Source organism: Strongylocentrotus purpuratus, unplaced genomic scaffold (genome assembly GCF_000002235.5).
Source record: "Strongylocentrotus purpuratus isolate Spur 01 unplaced genomic scaffold, Spur_5.0 spur5_scaffold_4, whole genome shotgun sequence".
NCBI classification, from domain to species: domain Eukaryota; kingdom Metazoa; phylum Echinodermata; class Echinoidea; order Camarodonta; family Strongylocentrotidae; genus Strongylocentrotus; species Strongylocentrotus purpuratus.
This window is the reverse complement of record NW_022145610.1, coordinates 24,194,106-24,219,848: the sequence shown is the minus strand read 5'-3', so window position 1 is coordinate 24,219,848 and position 25,743 is coordinate 24,194,106. Positions and strand designations below refer to the sequence as shown.

General features: G+C 36.3%; 1 protein-coding gene across 2 annotated transcripts; it reads left to right on the top strand.

Moving 5' to 3' along the window:
- The first annotated feature begins 703 nt into the window (after positions 1-703).
- Positions 704-17,497, top strand: LOC753409 (dolichyldiphosphatase 1). 2 transcript variants are annotated; one of them, XM_001182174.4, is made up of 8 exons: positions 705-937; positions 6,744-6,844; positions 8,278-8,362; positions 10,282-10,390; positions 12,424-12,522; positions 14,692-14,782; positions 15,630-15,757; positions 16,328-17,497. In XM_001182174.4, the coding sequence occupies exons 1-8, from the start codon at positions 850-852 to the stop codon at positions 16,362-16,364; spliced, it is 738 nt and encodes a 245-aa protein (XP_001182174.2). In that variant the 5' UTR covers positions 705-849; the 3' UTR covers positions 16,365-17,497. The 2 variants fall into 2 exon arrangements, with proteins under 2 accessions (XP_030853558.1, XP_001182174.2); XM_030997698.1 differs by lacking the exons at positions 15,630-15,757; positions 16,328-17,497 and adding an exon at positions 15,480-15,551 and having other exon boundaries at positions 704-937.
- The last annotated feature ends 8,246 nt before the right edge of the window (positions 17,498-25,743 follow it).

Here is a 25,743-nt window from a genome sequence, read left to right as displayed (position 1 = left end):
TTTATGAGCATTTGGATGTTTGAATATGTTGTTGATGTTGAGATATACATTAAATGTATTTTATTATTGCTACCGGGGTAATCATAATTTCTATCCATTTATATATTTGCTCCTAGTGCCTTGTTCAGATATCAAGCAGTAAAAAACGTGGATTTTATTGTTGAATTGTAGATGCCATTACTACATTAACCATGGAAAGTGTCCCTTCCCTCCCACCTCCACCCCCACACCCAACAAAAAAGAGAAACAAATAATCAAAGAAGGGTCGATATTGAGATGGAGAGAGAGAGATCGAGAAAGAAAAACTATATCCACAGTATCTATTATTTTTATTGTGATTTACCTGAATGTTACAAAGAATCAACTATTTAGGGAATCTAATTGATTCTGTATTTATTACCACCTCCTTCCCTCTGTCCGTCCCCCTCGATCCCCACCCCCCCCCCCCCCCCCCTCTCTCTCCTGAATAGAAAAGGGGGGGGATGAAAATTAGTGGTACATGTATAATCATGATATAGTCTACTGGCAGTTTTCAGTTTATTTTTTTTTTCATACCATGTGAGTGTAGTGGGTTTTTTTGTACACCATGCAATATTGCAAGTATCTTTGCTTCACAATTTTGTACCCTGGCCCCTTGTGAAGAAAAAAATGTGATGGTATAAATGTTGAGTCCATCTAATTAGCATATCGCGATCGATATCGAGATCAACTGTGAATTGAATACGGTGCATGCACGGCGGTGGTGACCGGTAACGATCGACGACGACGTTGTTTTACTTCTAATTTGCCAGATAGCGACATCAAACCTCTTTTAGAAGGATTTTCTCATTTCTATCAATCTTCGTCAATATGGCGGGTCATTGCCAAGCCACAGAAGATGAATATGATGCTGTAAAATGGAAAGCAATCTCCCTTACTTTCGTCGAGTATCCTGACGGTACGTATGGTCCATTGACACACACCGTACCGGTGCTGTAATCTGTGTGATGTGTCGTACGTGTGTAGTGTGTACGAGAGCTAGCTCGCAGGGGCTCAGCTCAGCGGTCCTTGGTCGGTTGCTTCCCCTAGCCAAGTCCGAGGGCGAGGTCATGTGTGCATGTGTTCGCAGCTTCAGCGCGGCTTTTCCAATGACATGTCATTGATGGCTTAGTACCAGTAGCCAACTACATGTGAGCTGAATAATTACTGAGTACAGTGTATGGCAGGCAGTAGATGTAGGGGATAAATGATTTCATAAGTTATAGTCTACACAATAATTGCCCAATTTAAATTTGGTGTCCTAGTCCTACTTTGTCGTGATTCGCCTTTATCGGCTTTGCTTGGCAATTTTGGCATGCTTTTAAAAAAAGCTTACGGGTAGACCACACATCAGTAGGGGCTCTGGTCCGAGAATGACGTCAGCATAAACATGGACAAAATGCATCCTAAAATAAAGGATTGACCGCAAAAACGTGGATGTTTTTTTTTCTTCGGTGCTCTGCAGGTTTTGGGTTCCTGATCCGCGCGCTGGCGCCTGGGGATACGAGAAACGGATTCCGCGTAATAAAATACCCCCAGTTCATTGTCTACTTTTATAGGTTGTTCGTCTTTTCTGAGGATTTAACGCTTATAACGTGAAAGTCTCTGTACAAAGTCGATGTAAAATGCGTCAAGAAAATCCTCACAGAATCCATTTTTCACATCACCAACGCGCGGATCGGAAATAAGAATCACGATCAGACAATCCTTATTTTTGCGGACGCGTCTGTCAGACAAAGCTCTGCCAAAGGTCTACATTTTTTGTCTGATAAATGAGGTATTTTATTATTTCCTTTTTGTGAATTTACGTTTACAAGTCTCCAGTTTTATATTCGTCTTCGTTATTGTGGCAGGTCATTGCATGACGAATGCCTTTTGATAAATGCACCCAACTTTCTATATTCTTTTCTAAATAAGGCATCAGGCATGGAGATTATAGTTTATACTTCGGAATAAAGTCACAGATAGCCCAAATAGAAGGTGGAGTTCTGGGGAGAGGTGAAAATAATTTGTGAGCGTTGTCATTGTTATTATGTAAGTATAGAGGAATATCAGAGAAAAAATGTTCCCTGAAAAGAATGGCTTTTCAAATGCCTTAATTATGACAAGTTTGTAACTTGAGCTTTAAAGTAAGGCTCGATTTTTGCCACATGTTTGTGTATTCCCATATAAATCTTTGTGTGTACAGTGCTTATTACCTAACACCAAGACTGGGCCAAATTTCTTATCATTTTGATGACTCCAGAACCTTATAGTACACACCAATATGCTACTTGATCAATTCCACTCCATTTCTTTCACAATGCAATCGCATGACGAGAAATCAACTTTTTCTTTTTTCCAAGAAAAATGGAGAAAAATAGTTGAATTCCAAATGTGCTATAGTACATTTGGGATTTTGGGCCATTTTAGGGTTTGGGTAATAGGATTATTTACTTCCTCTTCATATTATTAAATTTAGAGAGATATGTACAATTCAAGCAATTAATGCTAAAACCTACATGTAGCTAAAACAGTAGATGAAGTTGTACACCAGTTTGAAAGTTGAGAGAGAGTAGTTTAGGATTGGAACTTATATATTTAACAACTAAATTGTTCATACTCTTACCCAGTTTTGTAAATTGTTAAAGAGAAGGATGAGTTCTAGGAAGAGGTGAAAAATAATTTGTCAGCGTTATAAATCATATTATTATGCAAGTGTGCGGAAGAACATCAGATAAATAATGTTCCCTGAAAAGCATGGCTCTTCAAATGCCTTAATATTCTAAATATGGCATGTAACATCATAAAAATCGGGACAGCTTTTATTGCCACATGATCATGTAGTCCCATATATATCTTTCTGTGTACAGTGCTTGTAAATTACCAAGACTGGGCCAAATTTCTTATCATTTTGATTATTCCAGAACCTTTCAGTACACTCCAATACTTATAAATATGCAAGATGATCAACCTTTTTTGATCGATTTCTCAACGTTTCTTTCACAATGCGATCGCATGACCAGAACTCAACTTTATCTTAAAGTATAAATACATGAAGATTGTATTTGTCCTGATTTAGTTTTCTCGAGAATTTCACAAGCTTACATCTGAAGTATTCAACCAGTCTGCCTTTCATTCTCGAGTTACAAAAACAAAAAATAACATACTTAATGTACGAGGGGTAATTTAATAGTTGTTAACTGTAAGTACCTAAAAAGTTGACTCACGGATGCTTTCAGTCACAAACCTCTATGGTACATGTACTGTACATGTACATTTAGGCATGTCATGCATTTAAAAAAGATATATCTGGCATGATGGGAATGGAGGTATCTATACATTATTAATTTTATTAATTTCAAATAACTTGAATGGAGTGAATATCTGAATTTCTTCACAAAAGTCTGATAAATCTGTAACACAAATTCATTTGATGCTCAATTCATACATTGTTCATGATGCACTGTGTACTTGTTCATGTATGTCTAAAAAATTCAACCCTACAGTACATTTATGAAAGAATTATACACGTGTGAGATAGAAACTGTGCAATGCATGTGAAAGGCATCTTGTCTTCAGTTGCCATTCTATCGGCCCAGCTATTCTTTGAGCGTTCAGAGCGTTGATTGCTAGCTGCACTCAGCACTGTAAAAACAGCTGCAAAGAAGATTATGGTCTTATTTCAGGTTATGAACACTCTCCCTATACAGTCAGGATAGTAGAATACCACAGTAATTATTGCTTCTAGTGTATTGTAAAACAATTCAATTAGTCATTGAAATATAACCCTGGCTTATTCTGTGACCCTTGACCTTGATGATAGCAGAGAGGTAATTTGTAGTTTGTATTGCACAAGCTAAATAGCATACATGTGCATGTACTGGTGTATATACATGTACACCCTGTATTTACTGGTAGTCATGGATCTACATAAAATGGAGTCTTTGTGCTGCCATGTTGAACCGTACAGTTTGGATTATTTCCCACACCAACCTATTCTTATATTCAATTCTAGACCAAACTCAACAGCCCTAATCCTAACCTATAACTAAATTTCAACCCTGACCTGAACCCTTTAGATACTTTTGATAAAATGGAGCAAACTTCAATTATCACAATCTACATACCGGTATTATGGCTTATGCAGACACTTTTGTAGAATGCTAATTACTGTGTAAATGATTCCACTCATCCATTGTTTGTCCTGTATGAATGAAATTAACATCTAGCCAGGATGTAATGAATGAGTGAGTGCGTGGGTGTGAGAAAGCAAGCTTTTTAACACAGAAAACTGTTTTTCACCAAAAAAAAGACATCTTTTTTAAATTTGAAATTAAGATCATTATTTTGTACAGTTATTCCATTATTTGCCTTCAACCCTTCCTTGTGTACATGTACATGTACTAGCAACATCACTATTGTGTTGCATTCCTCTAATAATTCAGACCTCCTCTCTTTCTCTCTGCCTCCGCCTCTACCTACGTGTATTCCTGTATCATTTGTAACTTTCTATCTCGTAATATCTCTGTTCTTGATATGTTATTATTTTAACACCTCCCTCCCCCCCCCCCCCCATCCCCCTCTATCTCCCTCTCTCAACATTATTAACAGTTTTACAAATGACTACCAAGACCGTGTGTTTGATTGCTACATGTATATCTCCCCTTTCTCTCTCCCGCTCTCTCTCTCTTCCCTCTCTCTCTTCCCTCCCCTTCTCTCTCTCTCTCTCTCTCTTTGTCCCTCTCTTTTTTTCTCTCTCTCTCTTTCTCTCTCCCCTTCTCTCCCCTCTCCACCCCTTCTCTCTCTCTCTCTCTCTCTCTCACTTTTACTTGTGTCCTCTCTCCATCTCCATGTCTATCCCTCCCTCTTTCCTCTTGCTCCATATTTATTTTTTCTCTTTCTTCCTCTCCCTCTCCCTGTGTCTCTCTATCTATCTATCTATCTCATCCTATACTTTCCCATAATTTTCTGTCCTCAACTCTCTCATATCTTCATCATCCACGTCCATGTATCTCTATGTCTGTCGTTAAGGCCCACCCGCGTGTTACATGCTTTAAGAGCGAGATGAAAGCATCTTCGATTTAATTATCATTATGGCAGAAGCAGGCTCCCCTAGAACTCTTTGGAGCAGAGCTAATTACATTGTCTCCAGGCTGCATTATCCATACATAATGTACCCGTACGCTGTGGCAGCGTACGTGTTGTTCATAGCGGATCGTTGGCAGCAGTCAAAATTAATGCATAGTTGCAATGTACTGTACACCTACATGTAGTTTTGAGATGTATACAAATTTGTGTGCATGAATTGTCTGATCTTATTTGATGTGAATTAAATGGATAATTTCACGTTCGTTTACACTATGTAGCGTTGAATGCCAGCCGTTTATTGTAACGATTTCTAATTGACATGCTCACCATGGCATTGTGTATGCAATGTTAAAGTGCATGTGTGACATGATTATTTCTGCTCTCTGAAAATACAAATTGAAATTAGAGTTGTTATACTATAGAGAAAATAGTAATGTGTTGCCAAGAGTTCATGTAGAACGTTTGATTGAGTTTGTCAACAACAGGTCTGATAATTACCCGATCTTAATCTTTCTCCCCCCCCCCCCCCCTGCCCCTATTTTACCCCTATTTTACCCCTATTTTCCCCCTATTTTCAAAAGGGGGGAAATGTTGTTAGATGCCATTTTTTTTTAGTGCTCACTACCACCCCTGCAACAAGTACATACTGTACGTGTGATCTACCAGGGTGGTTCACAAACAAATATTCAAACATGTAAAATTACAACTTGGAAGGAGTATGAACTGAAGTTTGTGAAGCATAACATCCCTTGCAGCCAGGGGCCCCATTGTGGAGGGGGGGGGGGGGTGGAAGCTCAGGAATTCTCAAATGCTCTCTGGTGCAATCTAAGCTATACTTTGAAATATTTTAAAACAATTTTATGACTAGAATTTTCAAATTAATTTTGGTTGAAATTCAAACTTTATGTTTTTTACATTTTTTTGAGCCCCTTGTGGACCACGCTGATGTACAAAAACTATATTGTACAGTGTTTTTAAAACAAGATATGTATTACCTTCCATTCTTGGCTAATTCAGGGGCACAATTTTTTTTTTAAAGATTCGATTGTTAGCTCAGCTGTGATCCCCCCCCCCCCTCGTCTTTTCCTCTCTAAACAAGTTCAAGATAAATTCTGTGAACCTTATAAGGTGTAGTAAAAAATATCAAATTGAACATGCTTATTCAATTTCTTTTAAAATGAATTGTGCTTTCACATCATAAATCCTTGATGTGCCGGTAAACATATACAGATGTGGGCCTGTTTTGTTGATCTAGCATGTCAGGTATTGATCTGGGACTCGTTTCACAAAGCCTTCTTTCAATGACAAATGACAAAAAAACAGTGACAAATCTGCTTATAACCAATCAGAAGCAAGTATTTTAGTAGCTTATAACAAAAACTGTCATTTGTCACTGATAACAAGTTTTTGTGAAAAAAAGGGGCATTGGAGGAAAAATGTGTTTGTGCTGCTTGAGCCAGATGGGTATTAATTCCTACACTTTACTAGAATCAACACCCTTCTATTTGAAGTACAGAGAGTTGCAGAGATGTAACAAAGTTGGTTGATTAATTGAATGTCATTCTGTCCACATAATGAAAGTAAGAAGAGATGGTAATCTTGTGTAGTTAATTCATGATTTAATTTGTTTATTTCTGATTGCTTGTTTGTTACAGATGATATCATTGGGAAGTTCCTTGCCTACGTGAGCCTTGTTCCTCTTGTCATTCTCGTTGGCTTTGTGACTCTACTTCTTTTCAGGAGAGAGCTTCATACGGTAAGATACAATGGACATTTTCAATTTTTGTCTCGCCTGCGTATCAAAAAAGCGAGACATAGGCGCCGCTTTTCCGGTGACGGTGGCGGCGGCGGCGGCTGCGGCGGCTGCGGTGTCAACATCAAAAACTTAACCTAACCTTGAATTTTTGATATAATTTTGAAAGCAAAAGGTCTTGGATTATAGGGTTATCAAGTATCCCCAATCATGTGAGTAGAATTTCAGGTCACAAAGTCAAGGTCAAAGGTCATTTCAGGTCAACAGACTTGGACTATGTTGTGGCATCATCATCGAAAACTTCACCTAAAGTTAAGTTTTTGAATTTTTGATATAATTTTGAAAGTTTAAGTTCTTAGTCAATGAAACTTGGACTATAGGGTTATCAAGTATCTCCAATCATGTGAGTAGAATTTCAGGTCACAAAGTCAAGGTCAAAGGTCATTTCAGGTCAACAGACTTGGACTATGTTGTGGCATCAACATCAATATTTTGAATTTTTAGCATATTTTCAAAATTGATTGTTCAAATTCCATGAAACTTGTACCCAAGGGTTACCAAGTATCATAAATCACATGACACAAATTCCAGATCACAAAGTCAAAGTCTAAGGTCATTTTAGGTCAGTAGACTTGGATTTTGTTTTTACACAACTTGATATGAGATTTAATAAATCAATTTTTGTTATTTGGTCATATTTCATGAAAGTTATCAATCTTGGTAAACAAAATAGAAAATATTTTTCTGGATGATTCTTTGTAAATATTTACTTCAAAATGCTGATTATGTAGAGGATTTCAATTTTGGGGGCCTGCTAATGGGCCATCCTGCCTATAAATAATGTCCCAACCACAATTTTTCATCATGTCGAATTGCGTCATGCAGGCGAGACCGCCGAGAGCGTTTCCCTTGTTATGATTAAGAGAAGCTATTTCTTGAGAACTTGAAATACATTTAGTTCATTGCTTAGCATTGTTCGCTATAACTTCATGGTGTTCATCCATCCATTCATTTTGATGATCTTTGCAGATGTCATGATTAAATTGGCAACACTGTGATGTCATACAATGATGTTCCTATCACAGTAGGTATAAATAAACTCCAATTGCTGTGAGCTGAAACAATAGACTGTCAGATCATCTCCCCGATCAGACAACTGTGGAGTGTGCACCCCATAGGCTTTGCACATGTACATGAGACGACCACCCCCCCCCCCCCCCTCCCCGATTTTTTTTTTGTTTTTTGTTGTTGACAGTTTGATTTTGCATATTTGATAACATACATGTAGATAACCAAGAAATTCAATGCATCTTCTACATTTCCTTGCTTTGTTGTTTTGCTTGGGAAGCATGATAAAATTAAATGGAGTACATAATTTTCTATCTTTTTGGATCTTTGGTACATTCTATCATTTTTGTTTTACTTTTCTCCTGTAGATCACATTCTTTGGTGGTATAGTATTGAGTGAAGGAGTTAATTGGATTGCAAAAAACACCATTCAAGAACCGAGACCATGTAGAGGTACAGTATAGCACAGATATGAATGATCGTATATCAGGCCATTATTATGTTGTATTGTAATCTATGGTTATCTGTAGTTTTAAACATCTTTAGGCATGTTCACGTGTGATGTGATAAATCACTGATCTTCTTTTTTCAATGATATGAGCGTAATAAGCCACTTTGGAGATAGCACTTGTACAAATGATATTAGAATAATCACTCGCAAAGTGATAGAGGTCCTTCATGAATACCTTTTGTAACTTGCATCTCTTGAAAAGAATACCGTAATTAACGTTGTATATACCGCCCTTGTGTATTAAAGGTACTATATACCCTTTGCAGCCAACCTCAAATTCTGTAGAACTTTGCAGAAATTATGAATATGTCATGTATGTCCTATCTGTGAAATTTAAACATTAGTAGTGTCCTAATATTCAAATTATGCAAGGAAACCTGTTTACTTGCTAGACTTCACTGTCAGACACTATTGAGTGAGTGAGTGACTGGCTTTTTTTCTTCTTTGGTAATAACATACATAACATGAGCCGTAAAGGGTACATGAGCATTTGTCTACATCAATAACCCACTTCTTGTGATGGCCAAAATTAAACTGATTTAATCTTTGCGCAGCATAAAACGTATGACCATTTGGTACATTGGTCTGAAAATCAAGACTATTACTTATTGGCTCTATAGCTCCTCAGTCGATTTGACAACTAATAATCATTATTTTCCCACTTGAAGACATTTTTAAGCCCCACCTTTTTTGGGGAAGTTCTAAATTAGTATTATCTTTCAAATGCCGTTGGAATTTAACCTTTTCATTTTTTTTGGCCTGCAAATGGGACATAGTAACTTTAACCGCACCCCTCTTTTTTGCCCTTTTTTTTTTTTTTTTTTTTTTTTTTGGCCAGCAAGCCAGGTCCGGTTAAAAAATCCCACGCAGTGGGGCCTTTAATTTAACTGTGGGGTGCAGTTGAATGTGTAAGATCATTAATGTAAATTAAAAAACAGTAGAGGATCTAGGATAGAACCTTGTGATACGCCATGTGTAATAGAAGAAAAATTGGAGGAATTATTATTATAAACTACATATTGAGATCTATCAGAAAGATTACTTTCAAACCAAGATGACCGACTCATTTGAGTGTTGTTCTAGTTTCCGAGTGGTGAGTCAACACACCGATTACTGAGCTGGGAGTCATTGCCAGGCATAACGCCAGGTGGAGGGGCAATCGGGGCATAAATCGAAACTTTAAAAAAAAAAATTAAAAAACTTGTAACGTGTATATGACGCACCCCGACTTTGAATTTTTTTTCGGGGGCAAAAAAGTGCAGTTAATACAACGTTAATTACGGTATTTCCACCTGAGTTTCATAGAATGTACCCCTGGTGTATAAATGAATAATGATTACATATTTTTAATTCACATGCGACCAGCAGTGTCTGAATAGATTTTACAGTTTTGACAAATCACCTCTTCCGAGATTAGCAGAGACGACGTGCTCTGTGTGGGATGTGCATATTAAAGGGAGGATTACAAAGATCGCTGAAGACTAAAATATATTAAAAAATAGACGGCTTCTGGACTAGTCAGGTTGCAAATAGGATCCATTTGAGCTATGAATTAATTTGCTCTGGAAACTGAAATTAACTCTGCTTAAAACATACATTTCTGTAGAAATTGATTTGCCATAATGATTTTCATATTTTTATGGTATTTTGGATCATAAATATGTATAGTATTGTATTATGTAGGAATGGTTATTTTTTTTATTCTCCACTCATGGAATGGATTGCCCTTGTCAGCTATAAGCTGTTTTCAAAGGTTTGAGAAGAACAAAATATTGAATGAACATTGTTACTGTATATAAATGTACAACAGAGATTGTAAGAGTTGCATTATCTTAATCTATAGTGTATGTTTTGATTTCAGGTAATGATACATTACATGGAGGTCTACGGACTGAGTATGGAATGCCATCTAGTCACTCTCAACTCATGTGGTTTTTTGCTACTTACACTGTGCTATTTATTTATATAAGGTAAGACAATCTAATACCTTTTATGGGGGGGGGCCTTAAAAGGGCTTTACATGTTTAATAATTTAAAGCTTTCTTAGATGAATGTACATGTACATACTTACGTAGATTGCAAGGTTTTTGTCTCGCCTGCGTAGCAAAAAGCGAGACATAGGCGCCGCTTTTCCGGTGACGGCGGCGGCGACGGCGACGGCGACGGCGACGGCGTCAACATCAAAAACTTAACCTAAGGTTAAGTTTTTGAATTTTTGGTATAATTTTTAAAGTATAAGTTCTTAGTCAATGAAACTTTGACTATAGGGTAATCAAGTATCCCCAATCATGTGAGTAGAATTTCAGATCACAAAGTCAAGGTCAAAGGTCATTTCAGGTCAACAGACTTGGACTATGTTGTAGCATTATCTTCGAAAACTTAACCTAAGGTTAAGTTTTTGAATTTTTGATATAATTTTGAAAGTATAAGTTCTTAGTCAATGAAACTTGGACTATAGGGTTATCAAGTCTCCCCAATCATGTGAGTAGAATTTCATGTCACTAAGTTAAGGTCAAAGGCCATTTAAGGTCACCAAACTTAGACTTTGTTGTGGCATCAACATTAAGATTTTCAAAATGCTTCTTCTTCGTTATTTTTCAACCGATTTTGATTCTGATTGTTTCATATGATAGGGCTAGGAGGGGATTTAAAATTTCTACACAGAATCGTGAAATTCATTATCTATGCTAATTTATGCAAATTTATTCGAAATCACAAAAAAAGGCTTCTTCTCCTTCATTTCTCGACCGATTTTGATTTGGTTTGCTTTATATCGTAGAGCTAACTTTGGTACACTAAACTTCTACACAGAATTTTGAAATTGTTCTCCATTAATTAATTATGGTAATTTATGCAAATTTATTCCAAAAATAACAAAAATTGCTTCTTGTCCCTCATTTCTTGACCGATTTTGCCTTATCTGGTAGAGCTAAATTTGGAACAATAAACTTCTACACAGAATTGTGAGATTTTGCTCCATTGATTATTTATGGTACTTTATGCAAATGAAATGAAATTATGTCTCTTCCAGGGCATCAAATTTCTATTTTTTGACCAGTTCAAAAGTGTACCACATAAAATTTACGATATTTGTTGTTGTGAGATGCGGATGAGCGCTACGTCATTGACGTTCTGGTTTATCATATTGAATTGCGTTATGCAGGCGAGACCGCCGAGAGCGTTTCCCTTGTTTTTATTTTATATGAGACCGAAAAGGCTGCTCAGTCTCGAGGTGGAAGGCATATACATGTATTTTTACTGTTTTGAAAATATTTTCGAGCATTTACAAGCATCACTGTTCTGAATGACATTTGCATAAATGTTCAACCTTAAAGAGTTGATATTTGTGTAAAATGTTAAGATCATATGTATTTTAACTCAGTAAAAATCTAACATCATTCTGTAGATTTTGCTCTGCATGTGTATTTCAAAGTTAATGTTGCTGCTCATTTGATGGAATCTAAAGAAAAAAAATCAGGCAAAACCATGAAGGAGAGATGATTTGTGTGAATTATTATTGCCTTCTTGTAGTTGTGACAATAAACTAAAGCTTAATTTGCCCTTGGTATTTGATAAAAGAGAAAGTTGAGCTCAAATATAGATGACAAATAATTTGCTTTTTCTTAGCACATCAGTTTGGAATAATATGGTAGATGTCATAAAATACCCCATTATTCAAAACATGATAGGAGAATGCTGACAAATTTGATCCAAACATTTGCATGTAGTCCCATATACCAATTTTTGTGTGCATTTAAACAATCTAATTCATTAGAGACTTCATTTGCCTAATCAATATTTACAGACATAAGAGAAATATTTTGTATTTATTTTTATTTTATTTCCAGGCATGATGATAACAATACATAGAAAACATCACAGGGTTGACAAAATGATATAACATTAACAGTATGATATTTAGCACCAATCAATGCCTGGGGATCATCTTAAATTTAAAATTTATATTGATGTTGCATAATTTGCTATACTTCTTCATTTGCAGACTGCATCAGCCCAACAGTAATCTATTTATTGAGCAGGTGTGGAGGCATCTGGCAGCCATTGGCGTTATACTTGTTGCATTACTAGTGTCAGGTAGCAGGTGAGTTATTATCTAGAACTCTACAGAATGTGGAAGTGGAAGATGCCTGCCATGTGCATTTAATGAGATCATGTTCTAAAACTATCGCTTTGATGGTCTTTGTTTAATTATATAGAGTGCATGTACCTTGTATGAATTTGATTGATTTTGTTGTTTCTTTTCTCCATTTTTTTCTTCCACTTTTGTGAAACATAGCAAACCAAAACCAACACAAAACAAAACAAAACAAAACAAAACAAAACAAAACAAAACAAAACAAAAAGAAACAAATGCATATCCCATGTAGTCTGCTACCAGATCATCATCTGTATTTAAATTGATCTTTGTATGATGAGTAAATTTGTGATCAGCCCGGAATTTTAACATATACTGTAGATGCATATAAAATATAAAAATTCCTCCTGAAAACCTTAAGAGCTCTTTGAAGTGTCTTGTAACCTATCCACAGCCAAATATAAGCCCAGTAGCCGTCACCAGTAGAAAATCTATTGTCTGCAATAGCTGAATGAAATATTGTGTGAAATGTCTTGTTAACAGTGGAAGAAAATTGTCCTTTGGCAAGACATTATTAATCCACATTTGCCCCTCTTCACCCAGGTGTAAATAGGTATCTGGCAGTTGCTGGGGTGATAATAATAATTGCAGGGCTGTCCGGAAGAACACCATTGAGGGTAATGGGGCTTCCATGCATAAACAAAATAATAAATTATATTGAATTTTGATAAACACAAATTATGTATGAGTTTGTATGACTTGTTCTTGCCTGACAGCCTCTAAAGAATAAAGAATCCATGTGAATTCATAAGCTTAAAACTGTCTGCCAGTCAGTCATTGTTATACCCATCTTAACTTCACCTCTCAGATCCTTATGTCACTTTCTTCCTGTTAGGATAGGTGAAAAAATATCACTTGCTTCCTGTCAATTAATGTATCTATTACATTTCAAGCAAAACACATACTTCCTTTCCACTCTGTGAGTCTGTCTGGTAATGTATTTACCAGTGAATATTAAGGTTTTTTATAGTTTTTTTGTAAATGTATACATGTGCCACACTGTGATTGAGGTTTGTGATAATTGAACACGTTGCCCATGCTGTATATTTTTCTTTGTAGACAGTGATAAAATGTTATACGGTACGTTGATATGACACATGTATGTACTGTGTGCATTGTTCAAATTAAGGTGAGGTTGGTTAGCTTGTCCAAGGTTACAAAAAATAGTACCGGTAAACAAAATCTGTATGCAAGTGGCCCTGACTCCTTCCTCCAATTATAATTCACAAAGCCTTGTTGATGCATCAATCAAATCTAAAGTTTCATCTGTAATCATGATATTCTACAAACCTCCACGATCAATTATATATCATCTAGAAAGAACAGACCTTCAGCTTTGCCTTGTGTATGTTTAATGGATTGTATTTGTCACATCTCTCTTGCACCTGTGTCATTTCTAGTAATTTGAAGAACAGTAGATGAATCTCTTTGTAGTATTCCAGTTTAAGACAAATCTATAAAATCATTATTATCATCAGTGATAGTCTTACAATATCTCTCATATTGGTAGCTTGTGTAGCAACCATGAAGAAACACAATAAACCCAAGTAACTTAATTATTATAATAAGTAAGTTTGTAACCATTTATCACGTAGTTTCTTTCCTCAAATATTATTGATAGTGATATACATGTATTTATAAAAATGTAAAAAGGCTTTGTAAATAATTATATTACCTGGTACAGTGACCATCTCGGCCTGATTCTCGGTCATTCTTTATATACCAAGCACATTTTTAAAAAATTACAAAATTTGGAGTTGTGGACAAGTTCTATAAATAAGATGATACTGAAAGTGAGAATGATAGTAAAGATAGTTTATCCAATGAGCCTATTCACTCAATAGATGACACAAATAAGTATGTTACAGTCAAACCTTCTTTAATTTACCACCTGTATAGAAAGGCCACCTGTCTACAAAGACCACATTTTTTGTTTCCCTTGAAAATAGTTTCTCATTGAAACATGTACTAAAGAAACCTGTACATAAAGACCACCTACCTATGAAGACCATTTTTCTTGTCTCTTGGGTGGTCTTTATGGACAGGTTTCACTGTATAACGTTATGTTATTATTTTAAATGTTGCGTTTCTTTATTTTATATTTCTCTTGCACAGAGTGTACCTGAAGTATCACACAGTGAGACAGGTTGTTTGTGGAGGACTACTAGGAATCCTATTGGCTGTGCCTTGGTTTATTATCACACAGGTGTGTATATACACTTGACCAATCTTCTCTTAAAGGGACACTGAAATAGAGTACCGAAGCTGTGACATTATAACAATCTATTTTTAGAATTTCTCAATTTGTACTTCATTTTCCGAAAGAGCATCAAAAGTAATGTCCAAATGTTGACAAACCAATTGAATCTGTTAAGTATTGGCTGAGATATGACCATCTGAATAAATAGATTTCCTATATGAACTCAGTGTTATTTGCTCTGGTTCGTAATGTTATGAACCGGAGCAAAATAACACTGAGCTCCAATAGGAAATCTATTTATTCAGATGGTCATATCTCAGCCAATACTCAACATATTCATTTGATTTTCGACATTTGGACATTATTTTTTATGCTCTTTCGAAAGATGAAGTTAAAATTGAGAAATTCTCAAAATAGTTTTTTGATGACGTCACACTTCACCACTCTATAGTTGTGCCCTCTTGACATGTGTAATACTCATATATGCATATATGCTACACACATGGCTAATCAATCAAAAACAAATTTGTTCGGGTGATGTGATTTTATTTTGTTAAAGGTATATGGTCAAGGTTAGGGTTGCAATTGAGGTTTAGGGTAGGTTTTTTTTAAGATGTTGGGTCCAGGGCCCTGTCGCATTTCTAATGTTCTCTAGTATGAATACACCCCTTGAGTTTCATTTTGTTTTACATTTGTTTTACAGGTGGTGTTAATACCGTTGTTTCCGTACCTGGTGTCCTGGCCTATCTGTGAAAAGTGAATATTTACTGATCCGATACTCTACCCTCATTCCCAACATCCTACAGTATGAATAAACGCTCTGAATTCATTTTGTTTTACATTTATGTTGCAGGTGGTGTTAACACCGTTGTTTCCGTACCTGGTGTCCTGGCCTATCTGTGAATATTTCCTGATCCGAGACTCTACCCTCATTCCCAACGTGCTCTGGTTTGAATACACCACTGCCAGGACAGAAGCCAGGTAACACATCTCACCCTTGGCCCATCATTGCTATTCACTAGTAGTTAGTAACTAACAGGGATACCAGTCTGAATTCTCACTACTGCATATAGCAATATACATTCCCATCATGCATCGCACCTCCGTTACCTCAGCGATTTTTTTTTTTTTTTTTTTTTTTTTTTTCTTCTTTTTCTTTTTTTTTTCCTTTCTTTTTTGCAGACACACTAACTTTTAGTGATTCTAAAACACTTATTCTGCTATACTAAGATATATACTAATAATTCATTATCTGCAATTCTTAATCTTGCCCAATAGTTACAAATTTTTAAAATACACAAGCAGTAAGCACATTTATTAATTGAAAGTAATATACCAGCATTGGCAAACATGAGCGCTTGGAGAAATCCATTCAGAAAATGTTTTTATTCATGAATGGCCCAATCGTGCTACAAGATAAATTGATTAACTAAATTTGTCATTGATCTTTGCTCTTGTATTAATCGCAACTCATGGCATTGTAGATCAAAGACGATGCCAAAATGCCACTCCTTTAAACATAGTTGCCAATTTCATTTTCTTTTTTTACAGGACTAGGCAGAGGAAACTGGGCAACAAGATGTCATGACGTCAGCATTTGATGTAAACCTGCCTCTCCCTTTCCCCTTTGCTGTCAGCGACTGACTTTATTCTGCGATTGAGCCCGATGACCCAACCAAACAGTCCTAAGCACGCAATGGCGATATCTCACATTTTAATCTTGTTGATGAGAGAGCAGGCACTTCATTGGTGTATTTTATATGAGAAGTATTTTTTATCTGAGAGAAGATATTATCATATAGTATTATGCATTCTTTTGATTGGTATTACACAAGCACTTCTCAATTCTAGAAGTTTAAGAGTTGAATATTGAATGTTGATTATTTAAAATTTTGAAGGAGTGAATGATCAGAATTTCTCTAACCCCTAATAATCTTTTTGGTGAAAAGGTTGTAGGTTTGGCAATGATCATATTCACCCCCATCAACAACCACATGAAAGTACTTAATTGGATGCATATTGTGTGAGGAAAAAAAAAATTGGGAGATTTTAAAAATCATGAAAAGTAATATTGCTCACTCATGCCAGTCATTTTTTAGCTGAAGAGCTTTGAATTTGCCTAATTAAACTTTTGCAAACCAGAATTCACAGGGTTAAGCAGCATCTTAAGCAGCATCATTAGAAGAAGAAAAATGAGATGCCTTGGTTTTTATGACGTGTAAATGAATGGTAACTGTGAGCAACAAAGGTCCTACACGTATTCACTTTATAGCTCTGTGTCATTAGATAGGAAATGTGACGCGTATTACACTTTACGTCATCCCGAAAATATAAATAAATATTGCAGTTTATTGCTCCATTATTTAACAGGGTTTTATTTATTAAATCTTCTTTCTTTTTCTTGGAATTAGCGGTATCAGTTTATGGAGACTTGGGGACAGGGAATAATAAGTTTTCAGCAAATTACATACCAATTTATTTTGAAACTCCTATTGAAAAGCAAGTACAGCTGGGTAGTCAAATTTGATTGAGATTAAATGATAATACTTTGCATCCTAAGTGAAAATTCAAGCAGAAAATGCTTTGTAAAATACAAAAATAAGCATTGATATATTTTCTTGCAATAAACACAAAAATTGAATACTACAGTAAAGCTTTTCATCAAATTGTAATCAAAATAGAAGTGGAGAATCAGTAAAGGAAATTGAGGGGGGGGGGGGAGGGAAGAGACCAAACTTCCTATGTTATTATCTGATCTAACTTACTATCTAGTACATTAAGTGGCAAAATGCAATCCATTTCAAACATTTATTGGCAGTTGTACATTTCAGTTTATTTACAGTGTACTGTTGCTAGCCAATACATTTTCTTCTTCAATTTGTTGCAAATGTGTTGCTTGGCATTTTTTGGCCGCTGGTTCTCGCTTTGAGTCCTCTGTCTGCGAAGTGGCAACTTGACCCTGAGATGGCATTGTGCAATAAACGAAATGCTAGGGAGGAATGATCATCAGTTCTGTAATTAAACGCGTTTGCTTAATACCTTAATGGGCATCGTATGTCAAGAGAACGTGGCTATAATTCATTCTGGATTTTATATCCTGCAGTAGATTGATTGTTTGAAATAGTAAGATAAAAACAACCTCACAAACACTTGCTGAAAATCATTTTCAATAAAAACCACAACTCTCACTTGCACATAGTGGCCTGTGTTTAATAAGCACATGGTGTCTGGCCTACTTACCCGGATTTCCTTATCTATCAATGCTCGTTACTCATCCACTACATTTTCTACCAAAATTGTTGGCACATGTCATTTATTTGTATTCTTGAACATTCAGTGTAAGTTTTGTTGGATTCTGTGAGAATTTATTTCCTATATTTTACCAGAAATCAAGTAATTAAGTCTTTTGTCTTCCTCTTCATATTATTTTTCACTTTTCTTTCCGACACTGTGAGATGATAACTTTTTTGAATAGCTAAAAGGTACAACTGAAATCACATTTTGAATGTTGAGTTAATGGCAATAACATTTTAACTATCATGTTTGCTTGGTGAAAAAAAAATTGAATGGTTATGTGATTAAATTGTACTTAAAATGGAGTTCTTTTTAAACTTTTTTTCGCAACTTTAAACAAAAGTTTTTAATTGATTGATTGATTTGTAAAATTCACCAACGAGAAAGCATGGATGGTAACAAGAGCTTGTGTTTATAAAAATGCTGCCCGTGGCATAATTTTTGTCAGGATTGTGAACTCAGATGAAAAAAATGATTGCATGTACTACAGCGGAATAAGTGCAGGCTTGTAGCCTACTGGATACTGCATATAACTTTCAGTGGTCGATGTTAAAGCAGAAATTCTGCTGTAAACGTTACCTGTGTAGCTGGAATGAGAATCATGTATTGCAGTGTACATGCATTATGGGATTGGTAGAAACTTGAAGAGAGTGAAAATTGTTTTGTAATAGCAAACCATAAGATTATCTTTGCAGGAACGATTTGAAGAATGCGATTGAGCTGGTACGAATAGTTTTCTTGTTTCAAGCTAATGCATACTGACATATTCACTTGCCATCTTTGTGAGAGATCGTGAGTTGCCACCCAGTCAATTGAAGAAGCCATAGATCAGATAACATGCATCTTTCACAACAAAATCCCAAACCGTATGTAAAATAAGTGAGTGTGCGGACATGGGAAACTTTTGTGTTTATATTGTCATGGTGACACGATAACCTTTTTTGTTTGGTGGAAAATGACATTTTTCTTGCTTGCATTTTGATGAGATTTATAGCACACTTACTCTCTACAATATAACGAGGGGTCAGTGACACAAGACGTAACTCCATTTTGAGAAAAAAATGGTTTATGTGTCACTGAGCACTTGGACTAAGGAGTTAAGTCTATGTTTCACTAGCCATTGACTTCAATGGGATGTTGGGTGGAGTTAAGTCTTTGTGTTTCCTGGAAAGCCCACATTTTTGTGAACATTTTGATATCAAATACTCAGTTTGGCAAAAAAAAAGGAGTTACGTCTTTGTGTCACTGAACCCTCGATAAGAACTATTGTGAGATCAAGCAGGAAGAGAATTTGATAAACATTTTTGTCAATGTCAGGTGCACCGACATACAGCTCCCCAGACTTCATGCATGTCGGGTTATGGTTGACAATGTCGGCTTTGCCATTGAGATTTGAACAGAAAACGCAATTTATATTGATGGTGCTCTCAGAGGAAGAAACCATCAGACATCCATTTGATTTTCTTTATTAAGCTGCCGGAGAGTGAATGCCAGTATTTACCCCTTGCAATATGCTTGAAATAGAGGTGTCAAACATTGCCAAACTGGTTCTAGTAATATGCATAATCTTGTCTAGCTCTAGACCAGAGCGAGAGTACTTCATTGTTACAGTGTGTGTTGCATATAATGACTGCTGATGTGTCAGAAACTTTGGGCAACACACCTGGAGATATACCAGCATGTTCAAAATTTATTAACACCTGAAGGGGACTGGTATTTTTTTATTTGTTGGAGAAGAATGAATGTGAATGCAGAGTTTCATGTTAATTGAGGGGACTGTGGAACCCCATTTACACAACCAGAAATAGGAGAGGCTTGTTCAGACTACAGGAAATTTATGTGAAACTCATCTTAAGAAATGTATAAATCATTGTAAAGCGAAAGGAGTAGACTAGAAAGCAACATCGTTCAAAGAAACGTCATATAGAGAAACTAATTTTGAAGATGTCAATTGACCCAACAGCTGACCGATCATCTGTGCGCGGTCGTGATAAGCCCTGCCCATTTTTTTCCTATGAGACAATGTTAACCTTGAGCAGAACGCTGATTCTTTATCAAGTTTTCATTAAAAAAAACCGCTCAAACGTGCGTTTTGATTTATGACGTTTCTTTATATACGACGATCGGACTAAAACAAAATTGTATAGCTATACAATGAATCCTGGCAATCTGAATGGGGGGTTACTTTGCCTTTCTTTGATGGGGGAAGTCCCCACCCTTGTTGGCCGTTTTAAAAGTAAAGGGAAAAATGCATATAAGAAGCATCCTTCCAGAGCTTTATACATGATGGTTTAAGGTGCTCTAATTTCAGAGTGTGTGTTGGAGTCACAGACTCTACTGCTGTGAAACCAGCAAGTTTTAATGTCATGAAACTTTTCTGCTTTAGCTGTAGATAATACCTATGAGACTGATGCTTGAACAAGTATCATGGTATGGTGATAATGGGCACTGAATGTGATCCAAACTTCATTTTTTGATTGTTTTTTGTGATTGATTTATAAGGAAATGGTATTTTAAGATATAATAATGAAAAAATGCAAGTGCACTTTGACTGGCCTTCAATTTTATGTACTTTTTATTGCTGAAATATGCGCTTCGCTGTTTGGTGCAAAGATGTGTAGTAGGAAACAAAAATTTGAACTTAGTTTCGACAGTTAAAGAATGTGATAGCAAACTATGAAACTCTGGTGTGAAAATAGTAAATTAGCATCCCCATGGTATTGAAGCTTTTTTGTAAGATGTGGAAAACTTAAAAATAAAAATGTTGTTATAGAAATATTCAAAAGAATTTAATATAACTCTGCAGAAAAAAATTCTTCAACTGAAGCTGTACAAGTTTAACTGGATAAGAGTTTGCGTGTTTAAAAAAAAAAAGTGATCATCAAACTGGTGTCTCCTTTTTTTTTTTTGGCCCAGGGCATCGAAACAATGTGTTGATTGCACAATGTCAAAATGGACCATAAATATTGCTACATACATGTATATATTCATGTTATCAACAAACACTATTTGCAAAGAATTTTCTTTTTAAATGTGCAAATTAGTTTTGTCTGTGGCATTATCAACGATATGTTAAAAACAAATGCAGGTATAGACCACTGCCAAATGACTTGCTGTTCCAACTCTTTCTTCGCTAGTAACTTAATCCATGGACTGCCATTTGGTTTGATGAAGTATGTTCCATACACACTGTGTGTGACAATAGTTGACTGATGCAGTCCATTGCATGTTTTCAAATTCAACCAAAGCAATGAAAGAGTTATTGTTTATCAATGAAGTAAAAGAATATTTGTCATCCTTTTCAAAAAGCATGGTAAGCCATTACATGGAAAGGGTCAACACTGGCATACAGGGTCCAGGGACTGAAGTGTGATGTCATACTAGCCAAATTGTCAAGGTTGTTGGTTCCAATTACTTTTGTGCAAAACAACGGTGTGGTAAACACACCTATCCCAGACACACTGAATTTTTTGCGGTGAACCTCATGTGCAGGCTCTATTGTCTGGAACCAGTAACCTGGACGACACACAAATATGAAGCCAGCGCTTTGGTACCCTACTGCAATGCTTGTAAGAGCATGCTCTACTCCATCTGTACAGTCAAACCTGTCTATAAAGGCCACCAAAGCAAAACACAAGAAGTGGCCACTGTAGACAGGTGGTCATTCTAGACAGGTTCCTTAACACACATTTCCTTCTAAAGGGAGGCAATAGGGGTGACCGCTATAGACAGGTGGCCTTCATATAGAGATGGCCACTAACACAGGTTTAAAGGTATACTAACAAACCTGTTCAAATATCTCTGTTTAGGATTAGTTATAGAAAATTTGAAGTACCGGTAGTCAATAGTTGTGCAGTTGATAATTCAGTATAAACACGCATATTATTTTGCTCTGCCAAATTTTTGTGAAAATCAATGCAATGTTAAGCAATACTCTTAAAATTATTATTATTAGGTGTGTTTTGTTTTCATATACATGTAGTATCATATGATTATTTTAGCTATCTCATGATTTTTCACTCCTATTTATTTTAGTTTCATTTTTATTCATCATGTTTTTTCCTTATATTTCAGAGAAACCTTTTATTTTATACACTTGAACGTATGTCATTATGAAAGACCGATCTAACAACTGCTTCATTCAAAGTCATGTAAAATTTTCAATATTTAAAGGATTTTAATTCTGTACTGCTGAAATATGCGATCTAATTAACAAAGTGCATACTTTTGTCTTGTCAACAAGTGAAGTACATATTGTCTGTTTGGGGCCAGAAGAGCATTAACTCATATACTTTAACACAGCCTCAAGTCACTCAACATCCTTCTGGCTCTTATTGAGACATCAATGTGTTAAAGAACCGACAGAATACATGATTTGAGATAAGTAATTGGTTTGATATTAGGTTGTACTTGTAAAGATAAAGAGAAGTTATCACATTTAGTAACTTATGCCATGGATAAGGTTTGTAAAAATCAGATATAGAATGTAAGAAAAAAGAAAAGTTAACAATTTTTCAGGATCATTTCAAATCAGTCATGATAACATTACTTAGTGGCATAGCTGAAGGGGGCACATGCCCTCACCCCCCCCCCCCCCCCACATCGATTGCATCAACAAAAACAAGCGAAGAGGCAGGGGAGAAAAGAGAGCAGTTAAGGAACATGTTCCTTTGAATTCACCCATCTAGTTATACCAGTGCCCCTCCCTCCTCCCCCCTCCTCCCTCCTCCCTCCTCCCCCTCCTCCCTCCTTCTCCCCCCTCCCTCTCCCTTTCCTCCACCCCATGCCAGTGCCCTGACTATGGCTAGAACCAACCTACACCACCAGTTCAAACCTTGTTTCAGAAGCATGCAAGATCATTTTAAATTCTCAATGAATGATTGCAAATGTTGCTGATGATTCGTTAGCTGTAACTCAATATGCCTGGATAATAATCATGCATGATTTATTATACAAGGGTTCATTATTTCTAAGTTCTACTTCAAATATTCTTCAGATAGTACATTACATTATTGTGAAGTATGTTATACTGTTTTATTATTTTGAAAGTCTAACATTCCAGTGTAGAAAAGAACCTTCAGAAGTATTTCGGATAGTACATCACTTACTTGACAAACTTAAAGAACATTGAGCTTTATGCTTCATTTCCTATTACTTCACTTGTATTTTCTAATCCAATGTTAATTCTTAAGTATTCTTATTATTGGTAATACTCTTTTTTTATAATCTTCATTCCATAGTTCGGTATCTCAGTTTCTAAGAGAAACTTATATTTCTCTTTTATTTGTATTGCAAGTTTTACTATAATCATTTCATTGTTGAGAATGAACATGTAATTTGAAAGCATTCAACATGTTTTTAAATGTTATTATGACAATGCTTGCATATTGAAATAAATCAAAAATTTGATTTAAGATTGCGTTAAAAAGTGTGTTGTCATTTGGTAATGTCTTTCCTAGAGAGAGACAGAGACAGAGACAGAGACAGAGAAAAGGGATGGGCTCAGAGAAAGAGAAAGAGTGGAGAAAGAGAGGATGTCGAATGGAAAGACCAATCGAGGAGGGAGATGGAGACAGACAAATAGAGAAGGAAAGGAAATTAAGAGAGAGAGGGAGAAAGAAAGACAGAGAAAGAGAGAAAGAAAGGAAAAATAGAGAGGATGTCGAATGGAAAGACTGATCAATTAAGGAGGGAGATGGAGACAGAGACAAATAGAGAAGGGAAGGAAATTGATAGAGAGAGAGGGAGAAAGAGAAGGACATAGAGACAGAGAAAAGGGATCGGTTCAGAGGAAGAGAAAGAAGAAAAATAGAGAAGATGGGTATATGGAAAGACAGATCGAGGAGGTCATTGGAGACAGAGGCAAAGGGAGCATGAAAGGAAATTGAGAGAGAGAGAGAGAGAGGGGTGGAGATACAAGTAAGGCAGCCCATCTCTTCCCATCGCACCCTCTCTCTCTCTCTCTCTCTCTCTCTCTCTCTCTCTCTCTATCTATCTATTGATCTGTCTGTATCTACCTTTCTCTCTCTCTCTCGGGCTCTCAAGATTTTTGGACTTGGGGGAGGGAGGGTCGCTGTACCATTCTCTTTCACTCGCTTTTTATGCCTCCGCCACCGAAGGTGGTGCCGGAGGCATCATGTTTTCGGGTTGTCCGTCCGTACGTCCGTCCGTCCGTACGTCCCGTTTGACCGTTATCACAATATCTCAAGAACCATTTAAGATTTAAACTTAAGACTCGGGAATAGTGTTTATCACCATAGGAAGACGATCTGATTAGATTTTGGAGTACGTAGGTCAAAGGTCACAGGTCACAGAGGTCAACTTATGAAATTCCTTGTATTGAGTTTGTTAGCGCGATATCTCAAGAACCATTCGAGATTTAAACTTCAAACTTAAGGATAGTATGTATCACCATAGGAAGACGATCTGATTAGATTTTGGAGCACGTATGTCAAAGGTCAAGGGTCACAGAGGTCAACTTATGAAATTCCATACATTGAGATTGTTATCATGATATCTCAAGAACCACTGGAGATTTAAACTTCAAACTTAGTGATAGTGTGTATCACTATAGGAAAACAATCTGATTACATTTTGGGTCACGAGGTCAAAGGTCAAAGGTCACAGGGCTCATTATGTATGCAAAAACAGCTTGTGATCGCGTTATCTGAACAACCGATTGATGGATTCCTGCCAAACTTTGGCCATGTATGTATCTTGCAGAGCTGATGAACTGATTAGATTTTGGGGTCACGAGGTCAAAGGTCACAGGGCTCATTATGTATGCAAAAACAGCTTGTGATCGCGTTATCTGAAGAACCGATTGATGGATTCCTGCCAAACTTTGGTCATGTATGTATCTTGCAAAGCCAATGAACTGATTAGATTTTGGGGTCACGAGGTAAAGGTCAAGGTCATGCGGCTCATTATGTATGCAAAAATAGCTTGTGATCGTATTATCATTAGAACAGATTGGATTCCTGCCAAACTTAGATCATTTATGTATCTTGCAGAGCCAATGAATGGTTCATAAGATCAAAGGTCATGGGCTCATTATGTATGCAAAAATAGCTTGTGGACGCATTCTCATTAGAACTGACAGATGGATTACTATTTAACTCAGGAAATCTTGCAGAGCCATTGAACTGAGTAGATTTTAGGGTCATGAGGTCAAAGATCAAAGGGTCATATATGTATATGAGAAATTGCTTGTAATCACGATATTCTGAGAACATGTTAATGGATTACAATTGAACTTGAATTTGAAAAATTTCTTCCGTTTCGGTTAAAATTGCTCTATGACGGAGGCATCATTTTCGACTGCGCGCAGTCGAATTCCATCTAGTTTCCTATTCTTTAATCAAGCATTACCTGTATGATTTTGTACTGGGAAAACAAAAAGATCTTTCGAAAGTGTTTTGCTTATATTCTCTCCTGATATAAAAAAATAGACCTACATTACAAACAGCTATGTTTATTACGGGTGCTACAACTTACTCAGATGAAGCTAACATCTGTTACACGCACCAGCAAATCCTGTGTGCTCACGAAATCAGAATCTGATTCTATAGAATCCCTTAACAATAGGTGAACCTTTTTGGGGAATCAGTTCCATTGTTGAGATAAATTGCAAGAATATCGTGGACAGTGAAACGAACCCCCGTTGCATTGCT

What these genes read in the sequence shown, in the direction of transcription:
- LOC753409 (XM_001182174.4), top strand. Translation starts at nt 850, where the DNA reads ATGGCGGGTCATTGCCAAGCCACAGAAGATGAATATGATGCTGTAAAA. An exon ending in TCAGGAGAGAGCTTCATACG is followed by an intron (nt 6,845 to 8,277) that starts GTAAGATACAAT and finishes TTTCTCCTGTAG; the next exon opens with ATCACATTCTTTGGTGGTAT. An exon ending in ACTGCCAGGACAGAAGCCAG is followed by an intron (nt 15,758 to 16,327) that starts GTAACACATCTC and finishes CTTTTTTTACAG; the next exon opens with GACTAGGCAGAGGAAACTGG.